At 47.8% G+C, this 23,401-nt stretch overlaps 1 protein-coding gene across 3 annotated transcripts in view; it reads right to left on the bottom strand.

Moving 5' to 3' along the window:
* Positions 1 to 15,826: 15,826 nt before the first annotated feature.
* The window catches only part of Ctdp1 (CTD phosphatase subunit 1), a 54,104-nt gene continuing 46,529 nt past the window's right edge, over positions 15,827 to 23,401 (bottom strand). For all 3 annotated transcript variants that reach the window (XR_004608252.2, XM_034518480.2, XM_034518481.2), the window contains one exon: positions 15,827 to 16,610. Coding sequence is in view for 1 of the 3 variants with exons in the window: in XM_034518480.2 (XP_034374371.1) it covers positions 16,469 to 16,610 (142 nt within the window). In the remaining 2 variants the exon portion in view is untranslated. The remainder of the gene's footprint in view (positions 16,611 to 23,401) is intronic.

The raw sequence follows: 23,401 nt of genomic DNA, 5'->3' as shown, positions 1-23,401 counted from the left end.
TATGTGTGTTCTGTGTATATCTGTGTGTATATGTGTATTTTGTTTGTATATCTGTGTGTATATGTGTGTGTTTGTGTATGTGTGTTCTGTGTATATCTGTGTGTATATGTGTATGTGTGTGTGTGTATATCTGTTTGTATGTGTATATTTTTGTTTGTATATCTGTGTGTATATGTGTGTATTTGTATGTGTGTTCTGTGTATATCTGTGTGTGTATATCTGTGTGTATGTGTGTGTTTGTGTATATATTTGTGTGTGTGTGTGTGTGTGTGTATGTGTAAGATCATTTTCTTTTTCAGCTTTAGCAGTGCCCCATCGACTTTCCACGACTTGCTGCCTTCATCACTATTTTTTTTTATCTTCAAAGAAACTCTGTCAGATGTGGAAGTCCAGCATGTTACATAGAGCTGCCTCGGGGTGGAGTCTGAAGGGGATAAATAATGAGGCCCCTTCCAGCCCCATCTTCTTTCCTGCCTCATGCAGCCCCAAGGCTGTACCCACCATGTTCTCTTGCAGTCTGGAACACTTTAGCCCCTGACCATTCATGCATTTAAGGGTCAGCTGCTAGCACCTGCTGTGTGCAGGTCCAGAGAGGCCACCGTGGCTCACTCAGTAGGAAAGCAGGCCTGAAGATGAGCGCTGTGTGGAGTGGGGCTGCTCCAGTGAGGAGGCTGGGTCCCTCAGAAGACCGAGCCAGTGAGCTGCAGGAGCATACAGGGGCAGGCAAGTGATCCCCATCACTACAAACCTGTGCTTCCAGGGGCCTGCGGACTCTGGGTTAGCTGAGCTCTCTGCTGAGTCGTGGACCCGGCAGTCAGGGTCACATTGTTTGAATCCGTTTCAGTGCAGACACACCACTGCTGCATGCTGAAGCCTCCCTAGCTCTGAGCTTTTCCAGGAGAATGGCCTCAGTGGGTTCTTACAGCCCATGCTTTCTGTATCACACTAGGGTTGGACTCTGGCTGTGGATCCACTGCACAGGGACAGGCGTCATCCTTTTGTTCCAAGTTTAGAATCCGCCAATGGGAGTATTAGAGGAAGAATTAACCCTGTCCAATCAAATCTGCTCTAGTGTCAGCATCCCAGGCCACGGGATGGTAGGAAGCCCAGCCTTCAAGAATAAAAATGATCCAGTGGGCCCCAGCTACTCTTTTAAAAATTATTATTATTATTAATTTTATTTTTTACTTTTTTGCCAGGTAGTGGTGGCGCAGTCCCAGCACTGAAGAAGCAGAAGCAAGCAAATCTCTGAGTTCGAGGCCAGTCTGGTCTACAGAGTGAGTTCCAGGACTGCCAGGGCTATACAGAGAAACCCTGTCTCAAAAATTTGTTGTTGTTATTTTACAAGTATTGTGTGTGTGTGTGTGTGCTCACACCCACACACGCCACAGGACATACGTGGAGCTCAGAGAACAACTTGAGACAGTCAGTTCTTCCCTTGCATCATGTGGGCTCCAGGAATTAAACTCAGGTCATCAGGTTTGGCGGACAGTCCCTTTAGCATCTGTGCCATCTCACCTGGCCCCAAACTACTCTTTACCATGTGAACCGAGCCCTACCATTCAGTGAGGCTCTGAATTCTGGAGTTGTCTGGGGATCAAGTTAGGCTGGTGCCAGCCAGTCATGAACAATGAAAAGCTACCACCACTGCCATCAGTGCCAAGGTCAGTGAGTGGGAAGGAGATGAAACATTGGGCTTGAGACCTCTTGGACCCCTGCTGGGAAAAACCCTCATGGCTGTCCAATGTCTCAGAATTGTGTAGGGCTTCATATTAGAACAGACTAACATATTCAAAATCCTGTGACACCTTTTAAGATTATGACCACCAGCTTTGCAGGAGATCTGCACACAAAACTGGGCGCACGTTTCTTCGTGTTGAGTTCTTCTGTGTTATTATTCATTCCAGTAGGTCTGGGATTCAGGGCGTGTGTGAAAAGACACACAAACACATTTCCACTGGGGACATTAGGGCTAGCCAGCAGAGTGGGCCCATGATTGAGCTCTCTGTGCAGCCCACGGCCGGGAACAAATACCACCACATGGTGTTCTGTGAGCAAAGCTGACACATGGTGCAATCTGTAGTCTCTGGTGCCAGCACTAATTGAACGGTTCCTTTCCGAACACTTGTTCACGAGTCACAGATGCCACAGAAATACATTTTTTACACTTAGGCAGTGTCTTCATGATGCCTGGTTGGGGTGGGGGGGGTGGTCCTTAATCTGAGAACAGCCATTATGTCATCATCCCTTCACCTAGCCTTTGTGATGTCAAACAGCCACATAGGGTTTTAGTCTGAATTGTTCTTTGAATGAACTGCTTTGGTTCCCTGGCATGCTGGCTCCCGGGAGCTTTGGTATGTCTCTGGATGTAGTTCTTTTAGGGTCTTGGTGAAGGGAGCTTCCCTTCCTGGTGAGGGGATCTCTTCACAGATCTATCTCCCTTACTTGAACATTCAGCACTTGCTCTCCAAGAGACCCAATCCACATACCTCTCCTCACATCACCAGTAGTGGCTGCCTGCACAGATGGGTTCAAGGTGGAGACACACCATGCCTACTGGGTGACCAGGCACCTTGGGGGTATCTATAGATGGTTTCAGGCTGACTGTACACATGACCTGCCCTCCAGAAGAGGAGTAAGGGTGGCTTCCCCAAGGCCCCTGTCCTAGGGTGACATGAGGCCAGGCCTGATCCTTGGCTAGCCCTGGCCTTGAGGCCCAGGCAGCTAGGCCTGTGGTAAGCAGAAAGCCATGCCACACCGTCTCCTTGTTCCCCAGGTACAAATCTGGACTGATTTTTCTAGAACATGCTATCATCCCCCGGGAAATGGGAAGTCAGGAAGCAGCATCCTAGAAAGTGACCAGGATTCTCTAGTGTCTCTCCTGGGACAGGTTGATGGGGTATAGCTTGTCATCTCACACTGTGGTGAGTTCTCAGCCTAGCACTGGTCCAGGGGAGGTGTTCATTTTGTCACATGTTATTTCAGTGCAGAGAAAACCCAAGGTCAGCTCCAGGCTGTGTGTCCTGGGGAGGGACACTGGTTCGTCTATATCATGTCAGCATTGGCCACAGATCTAAAGCTCCACCAGACCTTCCTAGGTCAGAAGCCAAGAGCAATGTGAAAATGAAACTATCAGCACACACACACACACACACGTTGTATGCTGATTCCAAGAACAATGTCCCACTGGACGTTTCCTGAGCCAGAAACAAAAAAATAAGAGAATATAAAGCATAGAGACCAAGTTTGTATTTGCAGTCAACTTCAGTGGGCCAGGTTATAGGAAGAAAGTAGATGTCTGCGACCAGCATGCACCAAAGATGCTATGGTTTAGGTGGATGGAACCAGGACTTGAATTGTCCTTTGGGTCCTGGTCTCCCTGGGTGTCATGTGCCCTCCTGTGGCCAAGCTTTGTATCTTGTAGAGACCACAGAGTCTGCAGCTCCCTTGAGAAGGAGACCCACCTGTGGTGACAATTTTGGAGTTTGGGTTTCTTTAAAAAAAAAAAAAAACACAGAAATGTTATAAGAATATGTTTTCACCTTACTCCCAGGTGTGGGATATGGGGCTGCTTCAGACTGTCCACGGGAGCCATGATTTGCCTCGTGCTCTAGCAGGGGCGTGATTTTGCCAGCTGCAGACAGTTTCTGTGATTGCGTGACATTTGGAATTGTGGGACTTTTCAGAGGGTATATACATGCTAGGGCCCAGAGAATCATGGTGGGTTTTTGTTGGTTGCTGCTGGCTGTGGTTTGTTAAGTAAGTCATGCACAAAGAAGAATGAAGAAATTAGATATCCTGACGGCGAAGATCAAACTTGCCCCAAAGAACTCAATTCCCTGACTCATTCCTTTCCTATCTACTGTTAGGGGATTGAAAGGGTAGAAAAGGGGTGGAGAAGGGCGGGGTAAAAAAAGAACCTACAAAGAAGTAAAAGATGGACACACCCACCGTCTCTTGAAGTTACAGACCAACAACCTGCAGCCATTTGTTTCCTAACGGAATGTCCAGGTCCCATGGAGTCTCAGTGCAGCTGATCCAAGAGCTGGGACAGCCAGAGGCTCGATGTCTCTGGGTGGGGAGGTTTCAGATATGAAAACAGATTCCCTGAATCCTGTCCTGGGGGCTGTGTCCCTGGACTTAAGGTAGGTGTACATGGCAGGCATGCCTTCTGTCTGAGGGCTTTAGGACATGAGGAGTGGAAGAGGCCCTGCTTGATTTTGCCTAACTGGCCTTGTGGCTTAGGTGTTGATGATCAAAGACAAAAGAATCCTCACTCTGTTCCTTCAGGATGTTCTGTGTGAGCCCTGGTGCCACCTGAGTCCTCCTGAGGGGATACAAACCCTCCTCCTCACCTACTGATGATTCGTTCCTGCTCAGGCTTGAGAAGCCATGTTCTGTAACAAAGGCACAGACTGACATTTGAGGGAAAACATCTGTGGAGGCCAAGGTAAGCCGAGCCTCTCAGCTTTGCCTTGAGCACTCCACTCCTAGGGCCACATGGCACTCCTGGCTGGAGAGTGCAGTAACCTGAGTCCAGCCTGTACAATGATGCTGGTCTGAAGATCACAGATTCTCTGTAGTCTACCACAAAGTAGAGCACATCGCTGTGATGGCGGCTGTGTCTTGCTAGATGTGGCAGTAATGGGGACCAGCGTCCTTGACTCTGTAATCAGACTTCTAGGAGGCCGTCCACAGCGACTCTCTGCCCTCCTTGAAGTTACCTATCTCCTTCAGTTGTATGGCTCTTCCACTGGCCAGGCCTGTGGTTATCCTTTGGGGCAACCAAAACTGAAGTCCTGTGTGATTAAGAGGGAATAGCAACTTTCTCCTCATGGGGACATCCTGGTGTCCCTGGTACTCATGCTAACACAGCCTCTGATCAATGGTAGTGTGCTTACAGAGAGCTTTTGTAGAGAGGCACAATGTCTAGCCACAAGCCAAGCTCCCCTCACTGTCCCACCCTTGCTGTATGTTTAGTGAAGAGGGCAGTGATTTAACTGTGTGGTGTCACACGGCATACAGGCAGCATACTCTGGCCAACCATGCCCACTTCTAGAGTTTGGTGTGACTGGACTCAGACCAGTCCTGGCGAGGGCTGGCTGGCGATACCTGGCATGGGACAGTACTTGTCAACTGCTCCTGGGAACTTACGCTCCTGGTAGGTATAATGTAAGCCTTGAAGGGCATTCCTTGGGTGGATAAACTTATTTTAGTGTTACTTATCCAACAAGTCCTCTGCCTCCCAGGGACTGTGCTAACTACCTTGTGACCTATAAAATACTGTGCATGTGGTGTTCTGAATGGGAAAAGTTCCCATAGGCTCCTATAGCTTATACATCCGAAGGCTTAGTCTGAAGTTGGTGGAGCTGTTTTGGAAGGATTAGGAGGTGTGTCCTTGATGGATGAGGTGTCACTAGGTATGGGCTTTTGTAGTGGGTGTAGAGGTCAACCTTGTGAAGGAAAAAAGTGGGATGGAGAGCAAAGAGTCCTGATCCACCTGCCATCCATTATTAGATCTAAGATGGTTCCCGGAACACCAGTGAGACAGCAGAAGGGAACCGAGGCCAGGGCGGTGGCTGCTCCCTCATTTTTTCACAGATGTCCTCACAGGTGATGATACTCCCCCCCCCCCTTTTGAGTTACCTCATCTGGCAGGGCTTTGATTGTTAAGATACAATTGGCCAAGGATTTAGGGGCTTGGGATTGACTCAAACACTGGATATAAGCTTATGGGCTGGGCAATAAACGCAGATCTACATCTTGATGCTGGTCTCTGGAGTTGGGTTTCCCAGAATACATCACATGACTGCGTTCACATGACTCCGTTGACTTTCACCCTCTACCCTCTGTCCTGTTGTCACAGGCTTTGAGGTTCCAAGAGACCCTGTTGTTCCTTGTGAGCTCTCGTTCTCTGCCTCATGGCCTCGGCATGTCTGTTTTCAACTACTGTTCCAGTTCAATGCCTACTTGCCTGTTGCCATGCTGCTCACCATGATGGCATGGACCTTACTACCCTCTGGAATGGTCGGCTCCAACTGAATACTTTGTTGCTACTGTTGTTGTTGCCTTGGTGATGACATCTCTTTACAGCAACTGAAAAGTAAAGGCAGCCATTCTTAAATCACAGAAAATGGAGTCACCCCTTGTTCTTTGAGGCTCCTGGATGTCACCTGAAGTCAGATCCTGAAAGCCGAGCCATAGTTTTCCCAGCTGGAGAAGGATACCACATCTCAGTAGGTAACAGTGCACGCGAGAGTATGAACATGCAGAGCCGAGTGCCACTTCAGGGTACAGACCAGGGTATCAGGGGAGAAGGATGGAATGAGACAGAGGAGGTCTCAGGTGGTCTTATCTCTGCAGGAAGGGGACATGGAGCTGCTGAGGGATGACGGTATGGTATTAGTGACAATAGAATTAACAAGGGTAGTGGAAGCAGGTAACAGATCTGAAATATAAGAGACGTAAACTTTGCCTCATTAGGACCCAGACTCATAGCTGTCGACGTGGTCTCACTTTGGTTCCTGCCATGACCCATGAAGTTTGTGTCTGAAAACCTGATTGGGCCAGTGAGGGAATGAAGAAAGGACAGACATGTATAGAAAAGCTGAGGTCACATGGGTTGTGCTTTCTCTGATGGAGAGACACCAGCCACTGCCACAACCCAGGACTTCAGTGTTGTTTATTGGGAACAGCTCAGGAGGAGGGGTAAACTGGTTTGGATAGGTCTGTAGGTGAGCAGTCTCAAGCTGTAAGCACCCAGGAGGAAGAAGCCGCAGCTGCTAATATCTGTTCACACTGGTCAGTTGTTCACCCGTGGACTCCAGAGGAAGGCTTATTATCCCCGAGTCTCATCTTGGGGAAGACTTTGTCATCTGCATGGGTCTGAGACATTGGGGGCCTTGGTATGGATGTGCCCAAGGCAAAAATATATATTCACACAGGACTTGAACTCCCCAAGGGCTTCCTCTGCTCCGTGCTGGTTCTAGGGGTGACCTCATTTCCTGAACTTAGTGGACAGACCAACATGGCTGCTATGATGTCCATTCTGCAGATGGGAAGTTGTGTGCCCAGTTTCACCTGAGTACCTGCGGAGACCCTTGATACACAGGCTGAGAGAAGATGTCCTTTCAGGACTTTTGCTGTCCAGGAAGAAGGAGCAAAGACTCCATTACTGGAGAGGGGAAATCAACTAGTTTGACAGACAGCCATAAGGAAGGGGGTGGATGAGCTTGGCTGGGGAAGGGAACATATCATCTTCTCCCGCCTGGCCCAGAGGTGGAGGTCACCAGGGTGCATGGCTAACTCCCCACCAATGCTCAGGATACATCTGGGCTCCCAGGTCAGCCTGCAGCCCAGGACTTAGAGCTGTTACCCAGGGACCCAGCCTGGGTAGGAGAGTCCTTTATGGAGGTCTGATGATCTTCAATGAGTCTCCACTGGCATGGATGCTACTGTGCTAGTTCTGGGAAATGCAGAGTGGATCGGCACAGTCTTTTCTTCTGATTAGACAGGCAGCTGAAAAGCCTCAGCAATCTGTGGTGGCACAGAAGTGACAAGGCGTCAGCCACAGAGACAGCAGCTGCGGATGATCAAGGTGTGTCTGAATAGAGCCAGAAGCTGAGGTGTTCTTTCCCACACTTTCCTCCTGCCTTGGGCTGGAGCCTCGGTTTCCCTTTCCTCGACTTTTAAGACATCTGACACTTTCTGGAGAACTGAGCCATTTAAAGAAAGCACCGTGAACAGTTCCTGGCAGACACTGTGGTAACCCCGAGGGGGTTTGCCTTTGCCCAGGTGGCCCACTTTGGTACGACTCAACTGGGAACCCCTTTCTGACTGCAGACCTTTCTTCCCCAAGACTCCCTTTCTTCCCCTGCGAGCCTCCCAGCCGTGCAGGCTGCAGACAACCAGAGTCTCCTGGCTCTGAATGCCCACTGCCAGTGCTCCCTTTTCCATGGCAAAACATAAACCATGAATTTATGAATTTTTAGAAACTAGTAACAACCAAACAATCTCGGTGCTAAAACGCTGCCAGAGCCTGGTTCGCATTACTGCAGAAGCTCAGGATGTGGGGAGAGACACCCACGTAGGGAATGCGTAGGCTGAGATGATACACACCCTCCGCTCTCAGCCATCTTTTTTAAAAAAAGAAATGAATCTCAAGTGCACCATATATAATTCCATTTATGTCACTTTCTGAAAAAAAATCAAAACAATAGAGACAGAAGCAGATGGTTACTAGGGGCTGAAATATGGAAGACAAGAATTTTATTTAAATATCATCATTAAGAAAAAAAATTAAAGTCTTTAGAATAAAACCACCAGCCAGATGTAACTACATAACGCTATAAATAAAGTTAAATAAAATGGCCTATCGCAATTCCCTGAGTGACTGGGCATCTGTATTACTGTTAGTACAGCCTGGTCATTTAATGATATCATCACGAAGTATATCATTTATACAGATCAGATTCATCCATTGCTCTCTCCTGTCCCATTCTCTGTCTTTCCACTAGTCCTTACCATATTGTCTGTAGATGAGGGATACAGGTGAGACTGGTCTGCTCCACTCAATGTGTCTGCTTTCATTATGGTGTCAGTAACATTCGTTGTACTCTCTATTGTAAAATGACGTCTATTGGGTATGCCCGGCACATATCTATCTATCTATCTATCTATCTATCTATCTATCTATCTATCTATCTATTCATGGTACTTGGGATTACATCTAGGGGCCTCCTGCTTGCCGGACGCATGCATCTCTGGATGGGTACCCAGGTTGACTGCAGTGCATTGGTGTTATAAATTGCACTGTAATGAGCATGGGTGTATTTGAGTATCTCTTGTGGTTTGCTTCAATTCCTTTGGGAATACAACCAGCTGTGATAGCTGATCCATAGGAATTGGTGGTAAGGGAATCTATCTCTCTCTCTCTCTCTCTCTCTCTCTCTCTCTCTCTCTCTCTCTCTCTCTCCCTCCCTCCCTCCCTCCCTCTGAATACACATCTGTTCTATGACTAATTTTCAAAAAAAAAAAAAAAATACTCCCATACCTACAGTTCTAATTCAGGAAGTGGTAAACTCAATAACTTGGAAAAATGTAGAAGTCACTTTTACATATTTTGGGAAGAAGTTTTATGTCTAAGTGCAATAAAAATTTTCCACTTTGGAAAAGAAATGTCTTTCTAAAGACATTTCTCTCCTACCCTCCAAGAAGATATGGAAAATACAAAGGCGCCATAGCACTTTGAACCGAATATAAATAAAAGAGCACCTATAACTAACTATAACTATAACTAACTATAACTATAACTATAACTATAACTATAACTATAACTGGTTCCTTAAATGTCACTACACACTCTATTAAACTCACCCTGGCCAAAACTATGACAACAACAGGTCAATGTGTGTGTGCATGTGTGTGTGCATGCCTCTTTTTCTCTCTCTCTGTCCCTTTTTCTCTGTCTTTTTCTCTCTGTCTCTCTGTCTCTGTCTGTCTCTCTGTCTCTCTGTGTGTGTGTGTGTGTGTTTGTGTGTGTGTATGTGTGTATGTGTGTGTGTGTGTGTGTGTGTGTGTGTGTGTAGGGGGTGCTGGGATCAAATACAGAGCCTTCTACATGCCAGGCAAGTTCTCCACCGTTAAGCCTCATCAGGCCCCAAAGCGCTCCATTTTGAAGCTGAGTATACCTCTCTTCCAGAGGTTAAAGAAGACAACTAAGTGGAGCCATTGAAATATATGCAAGAAGAAAAACTCATGCTTGTGAAACACTAATAACTTGAAGAACACTTCTAAAGAGTTTCGCCTTCTCCACAGGCTGCATGCAGAAAAGCGTGAAGCAGCAGGGCTGTCATGAAGATAAGGGCAGAGGGTCAGGCAGAGGAAGCTCCCAATCCTGCCTGCCAGGAAGAGTGCTCATGGCACTCCCGTTAAGTGTGTGGAGAAATGTCCTGGGAAGTCCTCCCAGGATCTGGGGGCAGATGACATGGAGAGGAAGATGTGAGACGTGACAGACAGTGGGAACCGAGCTTCTCCAACAAGGCCCAGGAAAACCCAACTGAAGCAACATCAAAGGCAATTTATGTAAAAGGATTCATGTATGCAGGCTTGTTCTCAAACAAAACTCAGCACAAAGACATTATAGCCAAAGAAATCCTGAAATAAAATTATAAAAACAATGTTAAAAATGTTCTAGACGACCTGCAACATCACCTTCAGAGTAACGGCACTTTCGCAACACTGGAGCGGGACTGACAGCTGGGCCAGTAATTATTATGACTTGAGAAGACCACAGTTGTCTGTCTAGTCCACGGTGCTCAGAAGACACACCAAACGGTCCTCTCAAGGCATACAGATGAAGTGGAATTCCTGTTCCAAGAATCATGAAGTTGTGGCCCACCAAAGAGTCTTCACTGTGTGGGCAGAACTGTGAATCCTGTGGCAAAGGCAACTGCTGAGCCTGCCCTCCTCTGTCCTAGCACTGGCCAAGGCTCCCAAGCTTGTCTGTATGAGATGTTAGCTTTCCAGAAGGCCATCTGAAAGTGGTACCATGTGCTTCCAAACTTTACAAAGTTCCAGTGACTTTAAAGGAAGATCTGGATTGCCACAGGGCAATTAAGCCATTTTGATTGCAAATGCTCTTACCTAGTTTTATGAATTTAAAACTCATAGCCTGGAGGTAGTAGCACATGCCTTTAACCTCAGCACTCTGGAGGAAGAGGTAGGAGGATCTCAGAGTTTGAGGCCAGCCTGGTCTACAGATCAAGTTCCAGGATAGCCTGGGCTACAGAGAAATCCTGCCTCACAGAACCAACCAACACAAATGACTACTATCTTCTTACTACAGATCATTTCAAACACAGAAATGGGTAGAGTTTATGCTGCTCATGACCCAACTTTCAGAATGGTAGAACTCTCCTGCTCCTGGGCCATGGTGTAATGCAAACTCACATTTTATCCACAGATGTCTCAGTATTTAAAAATAAAGACTCTTAAAGTACAAAAAGAAATGTGCCTAAAAGAAATGAACTCTTTAATATCAAATACCCGTCTGCTTAAAATTCTGCTAGTGTGTTGTATCAGTGCATCTTTCCTCAGACATTTTACAGACACTTGCACACACACGCACAATTACATCTGATCTATTCCCCTAGAGAACCCTGACTGTTACACTGCTGGAAACTAGTAATACAAACCAGACCTCTTCAAAAGTAGTATGTATGTGTTTATACATACATACATACATACATACATACATGTACATGCATGTACATATGTATATGTATAAATCCATATTTATATATTAGAATGGCTTACAGGCTGTGATCTGGCTACTTCCAACAATAGCTGTTAATGGAAAAGCCAAGAATCTGGTAGTTGTTCAGTCCACAGGCTGGATGTCTCAGCTGGACTCCTGAAGAAGTAGGCTCTAATGCCAGTAAAGGAATGCCCCAGCAGCTAGATGACCTTGCCAGGGAGAGTGAGGGCAAGCTGGCAGAAGGCACGACCCAGATTTAGAGAAGATCTTCCCTCCTCAAATGATCCAATCAAGAAGAATCCCTCACAGGTGTACTTGGCGTTTGGGTTTTAGTTGATTCCAGATGCGGTCAGGTTGACAACCAAGCAACCTTGCCTTGTGACGCTGCTCACCAGTGCTGATCCTGTTTGCTGGCACAAGTGCATACGATCTTAATCAGATCAATTCATCTGGTTGTGCTTTTCCACCAGGCGGGACACACCATCTGCTTTTGCTGAAGCTTAGTGCTCAGTCTCCCACAGCCCTGAAGGTGGTCAAGAAAGTCTTCCAACCTGTCCATCGGTTCCGCTCCCAGGGGGATCTTGCCAAGGAAAGATGAGAAATGTTTCTTAGTTTTCAAAACAGATTGTTAACCTGTGTGCGGAGGGTCCATTCCACCACGCAGGGAAGGTGCGGTGGCCAGAGTGGCTCTAGCTGCATTGGTAGGAGTGTGGGGCACTGGTCACACTGCATTAGCAGTGGGGGGGCTGAGAGATGTTTCTGGTCAGTTAGCTTTACTTCTCTTAAGTCTAGGACCCCAGCCCACATTCCGGGTGGGTCTTCTCTCTGCAGTTAAACCGTAGGAGAAGTCCCCACAGACCCTCCCAAAGGAGCATCCCCTAGATGATTGTACACTCAGTCTAACCGAGAGTGAGGACTGACTGTTACAGCAGCATTCCCTGAAGGTGAGCAATTTGGTTTATAAGAAAACCACTTCAGAGAGCTGAGTCTCGGGAGAAAATTAGGCTCAAAACCTCCTGTTGTGACTCTGAATGCTCCTTAGAGTGTTAAGGTGAGGTTGCCGAGACAATTTCAACTCCACCTAGACAAACAGTCGAGAACTGGGAATTGTGTGTGTATGGGAGGGTGTGGAACTCAGTGGCAGAGCACTTGCCCATCATGTACAAGGCTCCAGGTTGATCCCATGACTGAAATGCAACAAGCAAACACAACAAAACTACACGGAGTTTAGAGTTTTCAGGTGTGACACATTCTGTGTCCGTGGGCAAGGTCTCCACGCAACATAAACTCGCGCCTAGCATCAGCCTGTGTGTGTGCCTGGAAAGTTGGACGTTAAGGTGGAAAGATCACCATGAAGACACGTGAAGGTAGGTGTGAGGGACTGTGACTGACAGGAAGCTCTTCAAACCACTGCTGGGACAGAGTGGTTTCCCAGCATCAAACCAAAGCCCTTGAAAACCAGAAAAGCAATGATGAATGATTGTGCAGCACACACACACACACACACACACACACACACACACACACACACACACACAGAGACACACACACACACCACACACACACACCACACACACACACCACACACACACACCCCCATACACACACACCACACACACACACACCCCACACACCCCCCACACACCCCCCCCACACCACACACACCCACACCCACACCCACCACACACCCACGACACACACACACACACACACACACACACACAGAGACACACACACACCACACACACACACCCCCATACACACACACCACAGACACACACACACCCCCACCCCCCCACACCACACACACCCACACCACACACCCACGACACACACACACACACACAGAGTAGGAAATTGTGCTAACGTACTGTAGCAGGCCTCCCACTGCAAGCTGGTGGGACACAACGGACAGGGCTCATCTTAAATCCCACGGCATGCAGCCACCCTGCACTTGGGCATTTACCTGAGTGGAATGTGCACACAGAAACCACACAGGGACGCTCATGACAGCCACATTTACAACCAAAACGTCCTTTGAGGTGGAAATGCCTAAACCAACAGTGGTTTCCCCCAGAGACAGAAAGAATGAGCCATCCGGTCATGATGGCCTCAGAAGCCATGACGGCTGGGAAGGCCTTGTAGCCGGGTCTGCGTCTTACTGCAAAGGAGATGTGTTCAAGGGGCAGTGAGTTACGGTCATCTTGAAAATTTATAATGAAAATCTCTGGATATAAAAGACACTCAAAATGCTAACATTGTTTCTCAAAAAAGATCAGAAAGTAAACTGAGCACGATGGCACGCGGCTGTAATCTATTTGCAACCCGGATCATGAGTCTCTGTGAAATCTGGGTTACACAGTAAGACACTGTCTTGGAAAACAGAAGTGAGGGGAAAACACCCAAGTTCAGTTACCGATTTTTGAATTTTAGCTTTCTTCTGCTTCTATGAAGACTTCTATCCGGACTTTGATGAGTTCTCTTGTAGCCCATGCTGATCCTGTATTCACAGTAGTCCTCCTGTCTCAGCTTCTTAAGTGTACTGCATCCTACTCCTGTTGAGCTTTAGTGCCTACACTTCCTCTAAGCTACTTCAGGCAGAAAGCCTGACACTGTAGAAAGGACCACAGCCTGGCATGGTGGTGTTCTGTCATGACTGGTCCCAGCACCCAGGAGGCAGAGGCAGGTGGATCTCTGAAGAGTCAGAGGTCAGCCTGGTCTATGGTCTACACAGTGAGTGCTGTGACAGCCAGGGGTACATAGAGACCCCGTCTCTAGTCTGGAAGAAAAAAAAAAAAAACAAATTCCTTAAGATTTTATTTCAAATAGTGGTACAAACTATTGAGCGTACTTTCTTGAACATGCAAGCATCACTGTCTACAAAGCTCTACCAGATAGGACCTGGTTTGGTGCAAGCCTTTCCTCGCCATTTGACTACCACAGGTGTGCAGCCAGCTCTGGCTAGGTCTCCAAGCCAGTTGCAGATCAGGGGACAAGTGAACAGTCAGATAAGCCTAGTTCTGACAGGTAGGAGTCAGTATGGAATCCTTAAAATTCTTTGGAAACCACTTTTCTGATTGATCCAGCCATGGTGTGGATGTGCAAAGGTAGCAAAAACTGAGGTGGGCAAAGAAAGTCCATTTTAAGCAACCCCGTGCTGTGTGTGTGTTGTATGTTGCCCTGGTGTTAGGCCCCATCTCAAACAGGACAGTGAAGCCATGGGTCTAGCTGTGCACACAGATGTTATGGGTTGGGACGAGCCCTGCCCTGGCTCAGCATTTGCAGCAGGCCCATGCTCCTCGGCTTGAGACAAAGCCTGGCCACCTGCCTGCCGCAGCAGCTGTCTTACTTTCCTGGGCCAGGAGGGGTTGGGGCCCTATTAAAGGGGGTTTTGGTCATCTGGGGCATGCAGGGAATGGGGTGAAATGCATGGTTAATACCAATATTTATGAGGGAGTATTTATTCAATGGCATATTGGGGCTGTCACATGATGAACAGACTGGACCCCATTTCCTAAAAACAAACAAACAAACAAACAAACAAACAAACAAACAAACAAACGCTCATTGACACAGTAGCTGCCCATCACACTGAAGGTCCTGAGTTTCACCTTCAGCTCTAGATCCTTGATCAATGGAATATGGACTGGGGGTGGGTGGGGGAAGAGTTAATAATAGCTGACGGCCCAGCTGTGCGCACCACCAAGACGGAAGGATACTGTGAGAAGATGCTGATGTTGACCAACACTGGGCAGAAGGCCAGGAGAGCCGTTCTGGCATGTGCCACGATGATCTTAATAGCCTGTTTTCACATCCATCCCAGTGTAGCTCTGCCATTGAGGCTTCCTGCCCCATCTACTGTTTCCTTGCGATGCTGACTGGAAGACACAAGAGATTTTGGTTCTGCTGTAGGAGTAAACCAAGGCACCCAGTGAGCACAACAGGAGGCTCTGGTGAGAATGAGGCTCCGAGTTTGGGTGTCGGCCTGCTCAATGTTAATGTCTGGGCCTCCAGCAGTCAGTCTTCTCATCATTTCTTGTCCACGTCATTCAGGGCAGAGTATGACCATCTTAGCCGGGCAAAGGAGAAAGCCTAGCAGAGTGGAAAGCTAAAGCAGAGCACAGTCCAGTTCTCGATGCTGTCTGGAGCTTGCAGCCTGCACCCTGCTCTACAAGGACTACGAGCCTCTCACTGTCCAGTCGCCGTTCCCGCACGGTGGGCAGCTGTCTGTCCAGAGTGCCAATGCTCACCCTTTGCTGTTTGCTCACTTGATTGCTGGAGCAGACAGTTCACTGCCTCGACAGGCCTAGAGCACCCGAATGACCTCACAGACACAGTGCATCTACACGTCTACCAGGACCACAGCGTAGAACAAGCTGTAAAGAGAACGACTATGGCTCTTCTGTTCAGACAGCTTAGGAGACAGGGGCACTGTGTAGTTCTACGAACTCTGTCAAGCTCAGGCTTGGTCACCCCAGCCCAACATGGCATTGGGCTGCTGAACTAGAGCCAGCTGAGAGAGAATCTGAAGAGGGCTGCACAGTGCCGTCACACATCAGAGAACACGACTTACAAAAAGGATTTTATTAAATGGAATCAGAATCTGGTGGGTGGAGTATGAAATATACAAAAACTTTACATCAGATCTCAGGGCAGTCCAGGCCGCCTTTCCTCACATGGCCCATGCTGGCAGGCTGTGGCCCAGCGGCCCAGGCTGCAGACAAAGACCCGACTCAGGAACTCCAGCCATCTGCATATCCACTGAGGGCCTGAAGGGTGGCTGGGCCTCTCAGGCCTGCCTGTGAGTCTTGGTGTCCTGTACACATATGTACACTGAAATTCTGATAGCCTCGGCTATGGAAAAGGCCCAGGATGCCAGTTTTGATCTATTGCTCTCTAAGTCTTCTGGGTCCTGTCCTCACACTAAACATGCTGCTGGGGCATTCAAAGGCAAGCCCTGAGGCCCTCACTACATGACCAGACATCACATAGCCACACTTGCCGTGAGAAGCCCTGCTGAGCTCTTTGGCATCACACACCAACTCCTCAGAACACTTTGTTACTTAAAAAAGTAGACTTTCCTATAGTAAAACTTCTTACAAACACTTATTTCTGCAAAATAATGTGTTTCTGTATGTGGAGCTCTGCAAAATATATGTTTTTCTGGAGAAAAAGGACCCACGCCAAGGGCTGGTATGGGGCGGGTCCAAGTCATATGAGGTCATTAAGCTCCGCCTCCAGAGCAGCAGCCATCTCATCTGCCTCCGAGCTGCTGCCCTCTTCATCATCATTGCTGGACTCCCCGCTGGACTCGCTGGCAGCATCTTCCTCATTCAGTTTCCTCTTGTGGCCTCTGAAGAGAAAGAGAGAAGCAGGACCACTGTGAGACACTGCCAAGCATGCGCTCCTGAGTCATCTCACCACCAAACCAATGCCATGGCCACTGCCTCAGGAGAACATGTTATGAGGGCACACTGTGCACCTGGCTACATCTAGGGGGTAGGTGAAAAACATCTCCATCCTCAGGTATATGCCAAGGAGGCATGAAGCTATGACAACAGGAATTCTGTAGGTGTAGGCAACAGATGTTATTTTTTTTTTTTTTAATGAGTGCCCAGTGGTAAGGAGAGGAGGAGATGCTGGGCACACGGGCACATGGGCACACGGGCAGACATGGAAGCCATTAGCTGTGCCCCGGGAGCGGTGGCTGTCTTCTGGAGTGCGTGAAAGCACGTGTCCACTGTTACAGACTCTTGCTGACAGCTCGGCAGCACACCATCTGCCTTGAACTAACAATAAAGCCAGCGTGAGCAAAGGTCTGCCGCTGGGAGCCTAGAGGTTCCTGACCGTAACACTAGTCTGTATTTGAGCAGCCCAGGGAGTGGCGCTTTTGGGAGGTATGTCCCTGTTGAAGGAGGTGTGTCACTGTGGGTGTGGGCTTTAAGACCCTCATCCTAGCTGCCTGGAAGTCATTATTCTGCTAGCAGCCTTCAGATGAAGATGTTGAACTCTCAGCTCCTCCTGCACCACGCCTGCCTGGATGCTGCCATGCTCCTGCCTTGATGATAATGGACTGAACCTCTGGACCTGTAAGCCACCCCAATTAAATGTTGTCCTTATAAGAGTTGCCTTGGTCATGGTGTCAATTCACAGCAGGAAAACCCTAAGACACTGAGTAAGTTTGGGGAGGGGGTGCCTGGTAGGATCCAGGAAGGGCAGGAGGAATAAGGTCAGAGAAATACAGTAAAAGGCACAAGAACTGGTTCTCACAACCTCCTTCTAGAGCCAAGCAGTGAACATCTCACGGCAGGCAAGCATTTAGTGGTGGCCCACAGAGCACCCAGGAGAACATAGTGTGGTCAATACCTCAACACTGCAATTTCAGTGAATCCTGACAGACCCAGTGGTATGTTGACAGCAGGTACGTCCAAAAAACCAGAAGCGACTGGGAGGGAGTCTACAGTAAAAAGCTGACGGTCTAACCCTCAGGAGTTTTGAACCTAAAACTGAAAAGTGACTCTGAAGCCATTCCACATGCCAACACCTGCTTCCTATGAAACAACACTAATCCTTAACTGGAAGCCACTACAATACAATCATATGAGACCCTATCTCCAAAACAAAACCCAAACAACCAAACAAGAATACCAAACAAACAAACAAACAAAACAAACAAACAAAAACTATCAAAGACAGCAACAAATGATCTAAAGGTTAAAAATGTGGACGGCACCTGACTCTAGTTCCAATGTCACTGTCCAGGTCCTGGACACTGGAGGGGGAGGACAGCAGCACCCTGTGCGCCTGTGCCGGGTGCCTGCTGTTGTGAGGAGACTGTGGGAAGCGGCCAACACCGATGGAGGGAGGATCTCTCCATGTGATACCGCTGGCTACTGTCAAATGCTGATGTCACCTGGTGACTTTCCTTCCATTGGGCTGTCAATTTCAGTCACAAAGTGTGGTTCTGGTATGGGAACTGACTCCAGGTGAGTTCAAAGGTCAGCACTGCTAGGCCTCCCCGCTTTCTCTAGTGCCAAGCCCTATTCCCCAGCCCACCCTCCAGAAGGCAAGGAACTCAGTTTAGACTTTGGAGAAATTCTCACTTCCTCCTGGGGTTTGCCGCACAGCTCAGCCACACAGCCTGGCTTTGCTATGGAGAGTTAATTCCTCAAGCACACTTTTTTCAACAAACTTCTTCATGGGAAGAGGTCTTGAGACAGGACATCAAGTAGCCACGGCTGCCCTTGGCCTCCCTAGAACTACAGCATATGCCACCACACTAAGCTTTGACTGTTTGACAACAGCAGGCGGAGAATAAATAAGAGTTTTTTCTGTTCTTCAAAAAATCCTATGAAGGTCAATTTGTTCTTCTAAATTTTTATTGTTTTAACCAGCATCTACAGTTATGCATACAAGTAAAAGGAAAGTAAAGGTGGATACTGTTTTGGATCCAGAGCCAAATGGTGAACTATTTTAAATTTCAAATGAGGAAGTACAGACATCGGAGCTGACTTTTCAAACTGGCTTCTCATTTGCAGGACACTTGAGCTTGCTAGACTCTTTCCATCCATACAGCCTCTGAGCTTCAAGGGGCGGCCTAAGCTGGACCACCCACACTACTGGCTCCACAAGGGTGCAGACAGAGCAGTCACTACTCAGCTCTAGTTAGGTGCTATCTCCTTTAAGGCTCGCAGGAAGCACATTGGTGGGTGCTGTTTTATTTTTTTGAATCTTAAGGAGTTGACCCTCCCAGGCCCTAAACACAGGGGCAGTGTCTGACCCATAGGTGACAGATCAGAGGCACTGCATGACCTTTAGAAGGAAGGGACCCTTACTGAAACACAGGGATCAGGCGGTACATGAGGACATATGCCTGGGCTGTGACTCCAAGGAAACCAGAGATGGGAGACCACAGAGGACACACAGATTGGAGAAGACCACGAGGAACACGGACAGAACAGCAGGTCCATGGGAGGAGGGGACAGACGGGGAGCAGTCTATAGTGAGAACTAGGACAGCAGGCCAGGTCTTCAGTGCCGATTCCTACCATGGACAGGCAGCCTAGGCCAGCCCTTCACGGCTGCAACCTGCAACTGACTGACTCAGACAGAGCTTTAGAGAAAATGATGTACAGGCTCTACTCTTGGCTAAAACAATGTTTGCAGCAATGTAGTTTAAAATACACAGAGTAAATGTAGGTAATTAAAAATTACCTCGAAAATTAGAAACAGACAGCTGTCGGCCACAGTAATAAGTGCCTACAACTGATCTGTCTCATTTCCTCTTAGTGTAACATGCAATATTTATATTTTGTTCTCACAACCAGCTGCACAACTCCACAGAGAAATATTAGCAGATTCAATTTTGGAACATCTGAAAGCCTGAAAAAAGCGTATCAAATTCAATGTGGTAGAAGGATATAAATATGAATAATAGATGTAAATTTCCTCCCCAATATTTCAGCTTTCTGAACTCATTGTTGTCACAGCACACACGGACCAGTGCCAAGGTTTATTATTCAAAAAGATGCAGAACTATTTTATAAACAGTGCTGTTTTAAACCACATGCAATCCTGTAAGAGCCGCCAGCCTGCCAAGTGTGCACTGTTGACACCTTGATTATCCCTTGTGTGGTTTCTTTGGTAGACAGAAGAACAGAGGGCAGCAGCAGCATTAATATGTGGGGGCATGTATTAATCTGCTTTATTCCTGTCTTCACTGAGTATGGACAGGTCTGGGTATGATGCACACACAGATGGAAGTGTTTCTAACTTCTAACACAAATCAAAAGATTGGTTTGTGCAGCTATGCATACACTAAAGAGTGTGACTTGGCACACAGATAAAACCACACAGAGAGCAAATGTTGAGTCTCCTCTTGCATACACACATGCACACACACTTTGTGAGGTCCAGTTCTGAGCAGCTAGAGCACCGAAGCTCCTGTTAGGAAGTATAATATGCTCACACAGTCCGTGGGTTTATAAAACATTTACCTTGACAGCTTTGAAGAACCTGAAAGCTCATCTAGGCAGTGACACAGGCTTCCGGTAGAAGCATTTCTGAGCTGTTCTTGCCCTGTTCCCAGCTAGCCCCAGATATACTGATTCAGGCCAGAGTTCTCCAGACACCAGCAGTCCAAAGATCTGGAGTTTCCTTCTGGACACCCGCCCCTTGCACCCCTTCTTTCCAGGTGCTGACATGGGTACGTCAGCATCACATCTCACATTTGAGGCTACAGCTATGAGCTCCTAAGTGCCCGTTCCTGCCTACCTCCTCTACAGCATGCAGCAAACACTGCACAAACACTGCATGCTCTTCAGTGCATCCCAGGCCCAGCAGGACAGCTGTGTGCATCACAGCGTAAGCCAGGGAAAAGGAAGAAATGTGCAGCACTCTTTTCCATGGCTATCGGGTATTCCCTCCTGCCTAAGGGTTTTATAATGCTCTTAGTCTAAAGTGCCAGGGCTCTGTGGAGGAGCCTGCTGGCAAGAAAGTCTTCCTCCACTCCTGAGGCACAGCTTTGCCAGATGCAGGTGTCTTGGCAGGTGACTGCTCTCTGTACCCTCTGTCCTGCTTCCTACCCGAGAGCAGTTTTACCTCACTCGAGAGCTTTTGGGCATCTTCTGCTGCCTTTTAAAAAGTTTCCTTCTCATCTTCCAGGTTCACAATTTTACTGTGCTGTGTCTGTGTGGACTTCTTATCTTACATGGGGCATGCTGAACTTTTGTGTCATATAAATCAAGTTTGGGGAAGGTTTTAGCCATTTTTTTTTTTCCAGACTATTTCCTTCTGCTTTTCACTCTTGAAAGTGAATTTACTGTGCCAAACCTAGTTCTGTGTGAGAATCTCTGCAGCAGTGCTTAGTGAGGTCCATCCAGATGTGAGAGCTGGAGCTAACGCAAGCCTCTAGAGGAAAGAAGCGATGGATGGGGAAGGCTTGGTCAGAGCTATCTTGGCCATCCCTGGTAACCACATGCTCTCCATGAGGAACACAAGACCAGGAGAGGGAGCTTGTTTATGGAAATTATTCCTTTATAAAGTAGGGCTATATTCCTTGTTCACTCTGTCTGTGCCCTCATTTCTAGGGCAGTGTCAGGTAAACAGCAGAGCCTGCACTGGGGCTTTGTGTCCATCTAGCATATCCCAGGTTGCTTAGAGGTCCTCAAAGCCAGTATATGTGGAGTACCAACAACAGGTAGAAGCAACCTTGAGATCAACATGTTCTAGTGTCATCGCAGCCAAGGTAGGACAGCTACAACTCTATGAGACTTTCTCTCACCCGAGTTACATGTAATCAGCAAAACTGTTGTGGGCTTTGCCGTTTAAATACTGCTGCTTTCACTTCCCCAGCAACTCTAAGAACAGACTATGCTGTATTTCAAATCTGACAGCTGTTGGCCATTCACACCCCCCACCCCCACATCCTCCCCAAAAAAGTTCTTACTGGAAGGGAAGACAGCTATAAAGGACCACACCTGAGAGGTCATGCTGCACCTGTGTCATCACCCTACCTGGGTGGCAGAATCCTAGAAAGCTCATACCAGATCTCTTCTAGAAGGAATGTGTACAGAGAATGCAAGTGCTCTGTGTAGCTGTGAGAGGGGAATGAAGCACTTCTTGGTAGGTAAGTACAGAATACAGTCACCTTCCTCTGTCAGTCATTTTCAAGTTTAACTGGTGCTAATTCTGAACAGCTTGGCCGTGTGAGTCTGACAGGATGTGCTGCCAAGCAGAGCACCACACGACATACCAAACCTGCACCTCAGTTGCAAGGCTTCATCACACATAGGAACAGAATTATTAAGAAACTTGGTAGAGATGTGAGACCTCTGAGTGTGAGAGACGCTAAGCTGATGGGAGCTGGGCCTGTTCAGAGTGTTGCCTTCCTGTCCAGTTTCTAGGAGGCTGAGCTGGCTCTGTCAGTCATTATAGCTATCAGAGACAGCTTGTGCATGATGGTATCAAAGGCCACGGGAACTTGCAGCTCTCCCTGTGAGACCTGCTGTGGACGACATGGGTCTTGGGGTAGGGAACAAGCAGGAGGAGGGCGAGGACTGCAATGTTTATTTGCTAGCAAGCTTTCCTCCAGCCTGTGGGATATTTGTTCTTCTGCCCTTAAGTTCCAAAATAGTTAGTCAAAACCACAGAACAGCGATGATAGAAACAGAGTTTTTACCCAAGGAGCTAGTGAGTGGACAGGCCTGTTCCCTTGCAATCATGTGAGCATATACCAGACTAACCCATCTTAAATGCTGCACCACTCTGCACCCAGGCCAGCTACACCCAAACTCTTCTTCCTAAAGCAGGTGGGTTTTGCATAAATGACTCATCCTAACTCTGGCACAGCCTGGGCTCGAGACCAGCTTGATTTCTCATTGACTAATGCTAAAATGGGGATATAGAGTAGATAAAATCCAGGCAGGGATGTGCCCAAGAACCCAATGAGCAAGGAACAGAGCAGGGACCAGAACCTTGCCCATCCCATTCTCCCTGGACACATTTGGTGGCCCCTACACCCAAGACTGAGAGTCTAGAGTCTTCCTGCATTCCAGTTCCACGTGAACTTAAAACTAGAGATGCAGCCTGGATGTGAGCTAACCAGAGGTGGCAGCTATGGCCCAATGGGGACAGCTCCAATGTCTCTCTGTCTGACTGACAGTGCAACAGAGACTATTAGCAACATGTAGCTCTCTTACATTCAGTCTCTCAAGGGGGCTGGGGTCTAATCCTAGGAATAGACGAATCCTCCATGATTCTCTCCCCAAGGCTGGTCCCAAGCTTCCCTATAGACCCTACTGTCTTCCCAGACATAAAGACATAGCTACCAAAACACATGACTCATGTGCAAAGACTGTGGTTTGTCTTGACCTAGTATAGAAGCTGCACCTCTCTCTTAATGTGACATGACTCTGCAGCATTGCACCGAGACCGGAAAGTGCTCCTTTCTAACTGCAGAATGAAAACCCTGATCCCTGCTCAGCTGTGATCCCATCTGTCCGAGCCTCTAACATGGGAATACAGACTATCCCTCTACAAGCAACCATGTCCATTTGCTGCTGGTGTAACTGGACCTCAGTCACATACGTTCTGAGTGCTGCACTCACTAACAATGGTCAAAGGGCAGGTGGATGAGAGAGCTCTA

Source organism: Arvicanthis niloticus, chromosome 14 (genome assembly GCF_011762505.2).
Source record: "Arvicanthis niloticus isolate mArvNil1 chromosome 14, mArvNil1.pat.X, whole genome shotgun sequence".
Lineage (NCBI taxonomy): Eukaryota > Metazoa > Chordata > Mammalia > Rodentia > Muridae > Arvicanthis > Arvicanthis niloticus.
This window is presented reverse-complemented; position numbering and strand designations above follow the sequence as displayed.